The sequence below is a fragment of the Kogia breviceps genome, chromosome 19 (assembly GCF_026419965.1).
Source record: "Kogia breviceps isolate mKogBre1 chromosome 19, mKogBre1 haplotype 1, whole genome shotgun sequence".
Taxonomy (NCBI): Eukaryota; Metazoa; Chordata; class Mammalia; order Artiodactyla; family Physeteridae; genus Kogia; species Kogia breviceps.
In genome coordinates this window covers 6,715,024-6,726,601 of record NC_081328.1, presented here as the reverse complement: position 1 = coordinate 6,726,601, position 11,578 = coordinate 6,715,024, and the positions used below count along the sequence as shown (strand labels likewise).

At 52.7% G+C, this 11,578-nt stretch overlaps 1 protein-coding gene and 1 long non-coding RNA gene across 2 annotated transcripts in view; one reads left to right on the top strand and one right to left on the bottom strand.

Annotated features, from left to right (window-relative positions):
• The first annotated feature begins 3,356 nt into the window (after positions 1 to 3,356).
• LOC136793200 (uncharacterized) overlaps positions 3,357 to 11,578 on the top strand; it is an 8,835-nt gene continuing 613 nt past the window's right edge. The window contains exons 1-2 of the long non-coding RNA XR_010838170.1: positions 3,357 to 3,582; positions 11,026 to 11,220. This is a non-coding gene — a long non-coding RNA (uncharacterized lncRNA). The remainder of the gene's footprint in view (positions 3,583 to 11,025; positions 11,221 to 11,578) is intronic.
• Positions 3,858 to 11,309, bottom strand: RCVRN (recoverin). The gene is made up of 3 exons (XM_059048187.2): positions 10,929 to 11,309; positions 7,978 to 8,089; positions 3,858 to 3,973 (listed from the first exon to the last, which is right to left on the bottom strand). Exons 1-3 carry the CDS (start codon positions 11,307 to 11,309, stop codon positions 3,858 to 3,860), a joined length of 609 nt encoding a protein of 202 aa, XP_058904170.1.

The window sequence follows — 11,578 nt, the reverse complement described above, 5'->3', positions numbered from 1 at the left end:
CAGCTAGTATCCAGCATAGCCAGTTCAGAGCAGGTTCAGAGCACATTCATCAAAGGAGACAAGACAGAGCGTCTTGGGAGCATCAGGTGCTGCCGAGGGTCACTTATCCAGGACCCGGCCACCGATAGAAGGAACTTTTTTTTAAGCACTTGTAAATATGCCCTCCCCACTCATTCCACAAATGGGGTGGCGCACACACACACACACACACACACACACACACTGCTGCTTGCTCTTGTTCTGCTAATGATTAACATAAGTTTATTTAATTTGATTTGTATTTTGTTGATTCTTTTACATTGGTTTCACACTGGAGCTGAAGGTCTCTGCCCCTGGAGAATCTGGTGCACTGTTCCTGGCCAGAAGTGGGAAAAAGAGCTGCAGGAGTTAAGCCTGGGAACCTGGGTGGTCCATTGTCTCAGGGACCGAGAAGAATGGGCAGAGAGGTCGGAGAGAGAAGCAGAGGTCAAAGGTCAAAAGGGTGGAAGGCAAGTGTCTCCCTTCTTCTAGACCACTCCCTAGATCATTCACTTTGCTGTTGCCTTAAAGATCCAGCCTAGTGGGTCTCAATCCTGGCTTTGCAATCACCTGGGACACTTTCTAGAAACATCGATGGCTGGTGAGGCCAGAAAGCACACCAGCAGCCCAGCACACAGCTTGGACACGTCAGAAGCACTGTAGCCTTGGCTGTGGTGGAAATGTGACTGGTGAAAGCAATGGTACCTGGCACTGAGGGACCTATTGATGAATCTGTCTGGGGTGCCTCCTGGGGATGCTAAGAAATGCCCAAGGGCCACTGCACAAGAGGCTGGGACCCTGTGAGAGCAGTTTGGGTTATTGTTCCTGACGAGTTTGTTTCTGCCCTTGAGTTTCCATGTACATGAGGAAGCAGAAGTTCAGAGATGTGAAGTGACCTCCACAAAGTCTCTATAGTGGACATCTATTTTTACAATCCACCCCTCCTATACTAAGAGCACCAACATTTTCCTTTTGGAAATCACACATGTCCCACTCTCAGTCCTTGAAGTTTGAGTCATTCCAACTCCATCCTCAGCCCCAAGGATGGGCATGAAAATCTGCTTGGCCAGCCTGAGTATGACATCCTCCTGGCACCAGATATTGGGTCAGGGATGGACATAGAACCAATCAGAGCCAGTGAGAGACAGTCCTGGGACTCTTGACAAAAAAAGCATTTTTTCTTTCTTGCTGAAATTGGAAGCACAAAGAAGTAAGCCTGGATCTGCTGGTAGCCCTCTTGGGGGAAAAGCCTGGCTGGGAATGGAGACTCCACAGCAGCAAGCAGAACCAGGAGATGGAGAAAGAGCCCTGAGACCTTGTTGGAGCCCCTGGATTAAGCCTGACCTTAAAGTTGGTGCTACTCCTGGAATTTCAGTTACATGAGTCAATAATATTTGTGCCACAGCCACCGGTGTTGGGTCTTCCGTTCGTTGCATCTGGAAGAGTCTTGATGACATAGCTCATTACCACCCCTACCTCCTCTTCTCTTCAGTCAAGTTGGACTTTACACTGCCTCTAGGTTCTCTTAGCATCTCCCCCACAGGGTGGTGGGGAAGCCCTAGAGCTGTACAGGATGCCAGCCCAAGTGGCCCTGCCACCCCAAGCTAACAGAAGATGAGCTAATTAGGTTATGACTCTTGGGTCCTCCATTGGCCAACAGAAGGTCCAGTGGCCCCTTTATGTCTCTCATTGAACCACAAACCAACAAGGTTATTATGCAGTGTCTATCCTTTTAGACTCGAGCGACAAGGATACCTTGACCTCAGAGAGAAGTGAAAAGCTCCCAGCTTCACACCCCAATCAACCAGATTCAGCCATGGAGGGCAGTGTGTGTGGAAAGGGACTGGAGTGAGGCTTTGAGCCCTTTGGTTCTATCCCTAGACCACCCTGGGTCTTTCTTTTCCCTCCAACATGGCTCCTGGGTGGCCCACTACGTCTGATACTGGAGGGGTATCTTGGGCAGGTTATTATTGTCCTCCCCCCAGAACCACTGGACCAGATGCTGTGTAGCCCCCCTCTCACTTCCAGCTCCGCTGCTGTGCAGTGCAATCCCAGAATTATCTGGCCTGTCATGTCCAGGTGAAAACTATTGAGACAGCCTGGCTGTAATCAAAGGGACTGCTGTTGGAGTACCAAATCCTACTCTTACTTCGTGGCCGGGTGTCCTCATCTATACTATGGGGATAATCACCCCTCCATCCGTGAAATAATGCCAAGCACCCAGTAGGATGCCTGGCTCACGGGAAACGCTCCATCCTTAAGTGTTAGGCTGACTCTGCAGTTCACGCTCCACAGAGAGCAGCACTGTGTGGCGGCGGTTATTGTGCCATTGCTGTTGCTAAAGCTGGGGTGACCCCCCCACACCAGCAGATGGAGATGCCCCAGCCTCAGAGGGCTGCACAGAGGTCGCTCAAGTGTCCAGGACATCTGCATGTCCTGCATTTTTCTAACCTCATCTTGGAACTCGGGCCTGGAGGATAAATGGACTTTCCAAACAATGAACACAATGCTCTTGAGAACCCGCCAGTGGAGCTCTGAGGTGTCCCAGGCCCTAGAGCTCTGATAAGGCAGTGTGGCCCAGAGGGCAGCGCTGACCTGGCCTCCGCTCATTAGCTGCCCCTGGGCGAGCTGCTTGCTGCCTCTGCGTCTCCTTTTCCTTGTTCCTAAAAATAGGGGCCTCAGGGACATCTGTCTTCACCTTGCAGTGTGTCAGAACTGAACTTGTCATTATCTCCTGACACCAGCATCTCTCCCTGGCGTTTCCTGTCTTGGTGGATGACATCACCACTCACCTGGCACCCAAGCCACAAACCTGGCTGCCATCCTTGCTCCTGCCTCCTCCCCTGTACCAGTCAGGTGGATTCTACCTCCTAAATATCTCCCACCTGGGCCACTGTAAGTAAGAGTGTGATCTCCAGGCCTCGGTCTTGCCCCTCTGATTTATTTCTACCCTGACGGAGGGTCCCCTTACAAACATAAATCCCTCCTACTTGAAACCCCGCACGGTACCCACCACCCTCACCTCCCCTGGGCTGCAGGGAAGGCCTTGCATGCTCTGGCCCCTGCCTCTCTCTGCTCTCTGGCTACACTGGCCTTCTCAGGGTCCTAGAACTCGAAATGCTCACTCCTGCCTCAGGGTCTCTGAGACACACTGCTTCCCCACCACCTCCTTCCCCCCACGACAGTCCACTGGGTCTTCATTGAAATGCCTCTTCATCAGGAACACTTTCCCCATCTCTGGACAAGTCGGCCCCTCCCGTTGTGTCTTCCCCACAGTGCTTTGCGTGTCTCCATGGTAACCTCACCACCTCAACCGACTCGTTCAAGGTCTGTGGTCTCCTCTGCGCCCTGAGTTGCCCGAGAACAGGGCTGTGCTGTCTCTGTCCTTCAGCGCCACAGTCCCCGCACCCTGGCCTACGACTGCGACACATCCTTGTCTTTGAGGCTGAGCCGACAGAAATCACTTCTTTTTCCGGTTCGAGAATGACCAGTCAGCTATGTGCCCGGCTCCTCTTGCCTTTATTGGAACCTGCTTACCCAACAATCCACAAAGGAGCTTACACGGTAGGGCGTGGGGATATTTAGGGCTCCTGTGACCTAATCCTGGGATTACTGCGGAAGCCTGGGCTGGCGGGCAGGTGGAGGGGAGGCAGGCAGGTATAGTGGGCGGGACTTGGTGAATTGCTAAAGACACTTCCGTTTGGCAGGAAGCGGTGCTGCGGGGTTAAGGTGCTGTGGGTTGGAGGCTCTCCCGCCCCGGCGGCGGCGCGTGTGCACATGCGTGTTTATGTTGGGGCGGGGGGGGGGCGGGGACAGGGAGGAGACCTGAGCAGTTGACGTCAGGGTTTCTTTTCCTTAAACTTCTCCTTCACTTTTTGCGGCTCAAATTGGATCAGTCGCAGAATTTCCATGTTGGCGAGGGTTCCCTCGATGAACTCCTTCTCTGTAAGTTTATCTGTGCACAGGGGGAAAAAAAGTACTACAGTCGGGATAGGCTGCGATGAAGCTGACGTCGGCCAGCATACCCAGTACGGACGGATCCATTATGAAAATACTGAGTCTCAGTGCCCCTGAGGGTAACCCCACCCCTGACTCCACCTCAGGACCCCTGGACCTCCCCAGGAACCAGCAACAAGAGGGTTAAGTTCAGGCACTGCCGGGCCTCCAGGAAGTGTGCTGTGTCTCTTCTGATTGGCTGGTGATCCTTTCCTAGGTGTCTCTGCATCCCTGATCTACCTTCCCATTTAGGACAAGAGAGATCCTTGTCCCCAACTAATAAATTCAGTTCTATCCAGTCACTAAGCCCTTCCTCTGTGCCAGAGTCACTGTGTTTGGGGCTGAGGTCATTGCAGGGGCCAGAGGGCAGGGTGTGGCATGGAAAGGAGATAATGTCCCCTGGCCCAGGAAACTGTCTGATGGGGAGACAGTCACCTCTAGAAATGACCCTAGAATGAGGCAGCTGTTCCTTCCTGTTCGTGGCTATGCTCATAGTCCTGCACATAGTAGGTGCTCAATAAAGCTTGGCTGAGCTGATTTGGGTTTTGCCATTGGCTTATGTTCCAGGGCTTTTCGGCAACCTTAATCCTTCCTGGATTAGGATCCAGGCTGTTTCCCTGTGCAGGTCAGGATGGTGAAATTTGGGTTTTAAAGTCCCAGCCACCGACTTCCCTGGTGGTGCAGTGGTTAAGAATCCATCTGCCAATGCAGGGGACATGGGTTCGAGCCCTGGTCCGGGAAGATCCCACACGTTATGGAGCAACTAAGCCTGTGCACCACAACTACTGAGTCTGTGACCGGGAGCCACAACTACTGAGCCCGCGTGCCACAAGGACTGAAGCCCGCGCATCTAGAGCCCGTGCTCCGCAACAAAGAGAAGCCACTGCCATGAGAAGCCCAGGGACCACAATGAAGGGTAGCTCCCGCTCGCCACAACTAGAGAAAGCCCGCGCACACCAACAAAGAACCAATGCAGCCAAAAATAAATAAATAAATCGATATATTTTAAAAAAAGGAAGTCCCAGCTGCCCTATCAGCCTCACACATAGCTTGAAACTCCTCCCAGGAGTGAGGCGTTGTCTCCAGATGGGCCATGTGAAAACACAAGTCACGTGGTAGGAGTACTGTCTCAGCCTCCTAATACCACTGCCCCCTGTGACATTCACCTGGGTCAGTTTTCAGTTTAGCACATAGCAGAACAAGGGACTCAGCACATGGCAGACCCAGAAGGGTATCATGAAGCAGGTGAAAGAGCCAGTGGGGTAAGGTGCCACCAGGCGGCATCTTAAGCAGCCAAGACAAGTGAGGCAAGGGAGGTGCCTACCCTCCAAAATTTAAGGAGGCTCTCACTTTCAGGGTCCTGCGAGCACAAGGCTGGCACCTGAGAATGGGCGCCTCCTTAAATTTTGTGCCAGGGCACCTCACTTGCCTCGCCCTAGTTCTGGCCCTAATGTCAAAGATGTGGTTGCTAATCTGCCTTCTTCCTACACTGCAGATTAGCAGGGTCCTTATTTAACAGCCTGCTCAGGCCTGTGCCCTGGAACCTTGGTAAGAGACCACCCCAGAGATCACAAAAGGGGCCAATACTGGTTCCTCAGATGTGTTTGGACCACGCAGTCTTTCATCAATTGAGGCACTTCGGATTTTTAAAATCTCGATTGCTGGCCTCTCTCTTTAACAAATCAGGTGGTGGGGCTCCAGTGGCTCTGTATTCCAGCGTGGCAACAATTGACCAGAGGCAGTAAGACCAGACAGACCCTCACACCCCACACTGTTTGCCAGTCCCAATCTATCACTTAGTAGGGCCTCTGTTCACTTCTGTCTCGTTCATCATCACGGCCCCTGAAGTCATTCAAGTTTGCAGCCCCCATCTGACACCAGCCCCTCTCCTGTGTCCTTCCCAAGTTGGACATGGGCCTCATGCCCCAGCAACCCTCACTGCCCAGTTGTGGAATCCATCACCGCTTACAATGCAAGGCCGTGCTCCCGACAGGCTGCTCCCAGCCAGACTGAACAGGGCAGGGAGCCAAGACAGGCCAGCTCCTGGAAGAAGGGGGCTTGAGGACACCTCCTCAGCTTTGCCAAGACTGTCCTAGCCCAGCACTGCAGTCTAAGACTTTTCTTACCCAACCCGCTTTCCTTGCCTCTTCACATAAATGTTTCATCTGCTTTGCAGTCTGATGGCTTATCCCTGCCTCTTCCAGACCCCTCCCCATTTTCCCTCACACGCCTTCCCCCATCAATCTCTTGAAATCGAACTGAAATCTAATCCCATCTGGCCATGCTTCTCAAGGGACCCAAACTAACTTCCTAAAGGAAAAACCATGTAAATTGAGATCCCACTTACTTGGGACTCCATGCTTTCAGATTATTCTGAAGTGAGGTTTACCCTGTCCCAACCGTGCAGAAGGCATTTTTATAAACAAGTAAACCAAAGTGTCTAAAAAAAGCAGGCACGCCATTGAAAAAGAAAGTGGTTTGCTTGCAAAGCCTCTAAACTTGCCGTTTGCATGCACACCGTCATTTAGAGCCTTCCTCCTCCCCGCCCGAGATCTCACGCAGGGATGGAGGGTTTTTTTTTTTTTTTTTTTCCGGTACGCGGGCCTCTCACCGTCGTGGCCTCTCGCGTTGCGGAGCACAGGCTCCGGACGCGCAGGCGCAGCGGCCATGGCTCACGGGCCCAGCCGCTCCGCGGCATGTGGGATCTTCCCGCACCGGGGCACAAACCTGTGTCCCCTGTATCGGCAGGTGGACTCTCAAACACTGCGCCACCAGGGAAGCCCTTTTTTTTTTTTTTTTTTTTTTTTTTTTTTTTTTTTTACGGTACGCGGGCCTCTCACTGCTGTGGCCTCTCCCGTTGTGGAGCACAGGCTCCGGACGCGCAGGCTCCGGACGCGCAGGCGTACCGGCCATGGCTCACGGGCCCAGCCGCTCCGCGGCACGTGGGATCCTCCCGGACCGGGGCACGAACCCGCGTCCCCTGCAATGGCAGGGGGACGCTCAACCACTGCGCCACCAGGGAAGCCCTTTCTTTTCTTTTTTTTTTTTTTTTCTTTTTTTTTTTTTTTTTTTTGTGGTACGCAGGCCTCTCACTGCCCGTGGCCTCTCGCGTTGCGGAGCGCAGGCTCGCGCAGGCTCCGGACGCGCAGGCGCAGCGGCCATGGCTCACGGGCCCAGCCGCTCCGCGGCATGTGGGATCTTCCCGCACCGGGGCACAAACCTGTGTCCCCTGTATCGGCAGGTGGACTCTCAAACACTGCGCCACCAGGGAAGCCCTTTTGTTTTTTTTGTTTTTTTTGCGGTACGCGGGCCTCTCACTGCTGTGGCCCCTCCCGTTGTGGAGCACAGGCTCCGGACGCGCAGGCTTGGCGGCCATGGCTCACGGGCCCAGCCGCTCCGCGGCACGTGGGATATTCCCGGACCGGGGCACAAAGCCACGTCCCCTGCATCGGCAGGCGGACGCTCAACCACTGCGCCACCAGGGAAGCCCTTTCTTCTTTTTTTTTTTTTTTTTTTTTTTTTGCGGTACGCAGGCCTCTCACTGCCCGTGGCCTCTCGCGTTGCGGAGCGCAGGCTCCGGACGCGCAGGCGTAGCGGCCATGACTCACGGGCCCAGCCGCTCCGCGGCATGTGGGATCCTCCAGGACCCGGGCACGAACCCGCGTCCCCTGCATCGGCAGGCGGACTCTCAACCACTGCGCCACCACGGAAGCCCAGGGATGGAGTTTTATGAAAGGTGAGATGCGGTGCCGTTTTCCCAACAGCTCCACGGGGTGTCCCACAACTACCCGCTGACCATTCGGCTCACTCCCCACAGAAGCCTTTCCGACAGCCCCGCAGCAGCAGGAGGAGGGGTCCTCGGTCCTGCGTGGGCACTGGACTCGGAAGGGTCCATCTTGTTGGGATCTCTAGGACACAGCCCATGACTGTGAAATCAAAGGCTAGGAAGGAGAAGTAATTCACCATCATCCTTCTTGCCAAAGAACCCCCAGACCTTCTCAGCTCGCTTCTCCGGGGTGTTCTCATCTTCCGGAAGATGCTTCACGTCCTCAGGACTGATCATCTTGAAAATAGCCTGCACCGAATCAAGAGGGAGAACCCATGAGAGGGAGTAATTCTGGGGGAACCCATGTCGCTAACCAGGATGCACCACGGCAGAGGTTAAAATGCAGATGCTCAGGCCCCAGCCCGCCCTACTGAATCCAAGTTCCTGGGGGTGGGGAAGGGGCATCTGTACTTCTGAGATCCTCAGAAGGGACAGGGAATGTGAGGGAGGGGTGAAGACGTCTTTCCTTTATTATTTTGTCCCTTTCTGCACTGTTTGAATTTCCTGCCCCTGTAGACATATTACTTTCATCTTATTAAAAAAATGAAAATAAGAATCAAAAACTTCCTGAGGATAATCCCATAGTAGCCCTGAGGCTGCAGTTTGGGAACTGGTACCTTTAACGCCACTCCCCAGAAGTTTTAGCATATCAAACAGCTTTTTCTGGGTCCAGGTGGTACCTTGGTTGTAAGGGCTAATATTTGTTAAGTGATTAACACCTGCCACTTTTTTAAGTGCTTTTACCTGAAACTCATGACCAGTTTATGAGGTGGGGGTTATTGGCCCCATTTCACAGAGGAAGAAACTGAGTCAACTAACTTGTTAGAAGTCACCCAGCCAGAAGCAGAAGAGTGGAGATTCTAACCCAGGCAAGTTTGGTTCTAGAACCTCTGTACTTGCATCGCGTGCTATTCTGGAATGTCTTGGAGAGCATTCTAGGGGCTGGGGAAGGTCTCGGGAAGCCCCTCATTTACCCTCCTGCTCAGGGAGGGATCCAGAGAAAGATTTAGCCTAAAGCTCAAGGATCCATCTCACCTTCCTCTAGTCTCATTAATAAAGGAGTTGGATGGACAATATCCAGCAAAGAAGAAGTGCCTCCCGACCTGTGATCAGGGAAAGGGACAAGGTGGTCTCGATGTGCCCTTTCAGCTCCAGGTTACTAGGACTCCACCAGGCCTTGGAGACATCGGGGAGCCGGGCAGGCAGGGGCAGTAATGCCTGTGAAATTAACCTGGAGGGAGGATCAGCAGCTTTAGAAGCCCCCTTTCAGCTCCCTGTGCTGTAACAAGAGAAGCAAGGAAACCAAACCCAGCAGCTGGGACAGCAGCCTTGCTGACAGCGCTCAGGGCTCAGAGGTTCCCAGCGCTGAAGTGCAGAGGCTCCCTTAACTCCTCCGTCTGTCCTGAGCCAGGGAACCATGTGCAGGCTGGACGGCTAAAGGCTAGGAGTGACTGACCGCCGGCCCATCCCGCTTCTAACGCCAAGGATGGACTGTCAGGGCCTTGGTGAATGGACCGAGAACGAACAATTGCATCCTCACCCTGGGCGCTGGGAGATTATATGGTTTTCTCGAGGCCACGCAGTTTGGTGGTGAAGTAGTTGGGACTAGAATCCTTAACTTCTGACTCCCAGGCCAGTGACCTTGAACCTGGTGAATAGTGGAGGCTTGGCATCGTCTTGCACAGCCTTAGCTGTGGATGCTCCCCTCCTTCTCTCCTCCTTCCCTTGAAGGAGCACCAACTTGTAGGCCTCTGCTGGGCCTGGCATCCTTTAGGTGGTTCTGAGGGAGTGGTCCCCATCCCAGGCCACCTGCCAATCCAGGGGAGCTTGCTCTACAGGCAGCGCCCAGAGGCCGGCGAGGTTCTCACACACACCTGCCCCTAATGGGAGGCCCAAGCAGAGTCCACTTACCACAAGCTGCATGCTTAGCTATTTCATTTATGGTTTCTCCTAATAAGGGTGGAAGAACTGTGGAAATGAAAGCAGGATTGCAAATGCATCAAAAATCATATAAAATACGAAAAATATTCTCTCTTAACAGGAATGGAATTAGAGAAAGCAAGTGGCATGGCGTAGTGGGGCAAAGAAGGATGCTGTAAAACGATACTAAATGAAGGGAAATAGAAATGATATAATAGGAAAAAATAGAAGCATCTTCATTGTCCAAAAATATAGGGATGGTTAAGTAATTTTATGGCATGTCCAGAAGATGGAATTCTAAGCAGCTATTAAAAAGAGTTTGATATTGAGAACATTCATAATAAAATAGTGGCTGAAAAAAGTATACTAAAAGCCGTATGTGAATATGTCATAGTTCTAAAATTATTTTTAAATCTACAGATAGAAGATTGGAAAGGAATATACCCATATGTTGACAGTAGTTTTCTCTGGATAATGAAATTAAAAGTTATTTTCATTTTCTTTTGTGTAGGTTTCTAAATTGCATGAATTACTTATATATTAAATGAAACTATTTTTCAGACATCTAAAAATCTTATCGGATGATCTTATCCTGGGCCAATGTATTTGAAACATGTGTCTTTAAAATGACTTGTGAGGGGCTTCCTTGGCGGTCCAGTGATCAGGGCTCAGAGCTTCCACTGCCATGGCCCTGGGTTCAATCCCTGGTTGGGGAACTAAGATCTCACAAGCCGTGTGGCTATATATATATATATATATTTATATATATTTATATTATATATATATTATATAAATATATATAATGACTTGTGAAAGAATCTGAGTACGTCCTGTGGAAGGTTTTGAAGGACATTTTAATGAAGAAAGGAAGGAAGGTGCGAGGGAAAGAGGGAAACGATAAAGGTAAATCATAGGAAATACCCAGATTCTTATTCTTTAGGAGGAAAATGAGGCTGTGGGAATGTGCCCAGCCCTCTATTAATACTGGTCTGTTGGAGACCCCTCCTGACCACGCGGTCAGAGCCACTGCCTCACAAAGCCCGGCTCCCCGCTCCCCCCGCCAGCTCCGCCCCCAGCCAGGCCCCCCGGTGCGGAAGCAGCAGCAGGGGGTCCCGATCGCGGGTGACCCCCGCCCAGCCCAGCCGGGAGCGCCGAGGCTGGCACTGACCACGATGATCTCCAGCACTTCGCTCTTGCTGATGCTCCCGTTGCCGTCTACATCATAGAGGGAGAAGGCCCACTCCAGCTTCTGGTTTGTCTTGCAGGCGCTGGTCATGTGCAGGGCGATGACATACTCCTTGAAGTCCAAGGTGCCATCGCTGTTGGCGTCAAAGCTGCGGAACACGTGCTGGGCGTAGGCCTTGGGGTCGGCCTCAGGGAAGAACTTGGAGTAGATGGTCTGGAACTCCTGCCGGGTGATGCGGCCGCTCGGGCACTCCTTCAGGAAGGACTGGTACCAGGTACTCAGCTCCTCCTCCGTGAACCTGGTGTTCAGCTGCAGCTCCTCCAGGATCTCCTTGGACAGGGTTCCGCTTTTGCTGTTCCCCATGGGTGAGGAGGCGTGGGCCCGGCCGGTCAGTCACCGCCGGGTGGGTGGGCGTGTGGGAGCAGTGGGGTCTCCTGGCTGCCTGGCTGGCTGCTGCTGGAAGCGGTTTGCACCCTAAGATGCTGGTGGATTAGGAGGATTTGTGGCCGGCTCACCCCAGTACTTGGAGGGAGGAGGGGCCTGGAGCTTGAGTGGGGAGACGAGCTCCCAGAAGCCCCCTGAGATTAAGATAAAGAGCTGACGGCAGGGGGTCAATCCGTCTTGGCCTTCTG

What these genes read in the sequence shown, in the direction of transcription:
- RCVRN (XM_059048187.2), bottom strand. Translation starts at nt 11,309, where the DNA reads ATGGGGAACAGCAAAAGCGGAACCCTGTCCAAGGAGATCCTGGAGGAG. An exon ending in AAGTGCTGGAGATCATCGTG is followed by an intron (nt 8,090 to 10,928) that starts GTCAGTGCCAGC and finishes GATTCGGTGCAG; the next exon opens with GCTATTTTCAAGATGATCAG. An exon ending in CTTTGGCAAGAAGGATGATG is followed by an intron (nt 3,974 to 7,977) that starts GTGAATTACTTC and finishes CCCTGTGCACAG; the next exon opens with ATAAACTTACAGAGAAGGAG.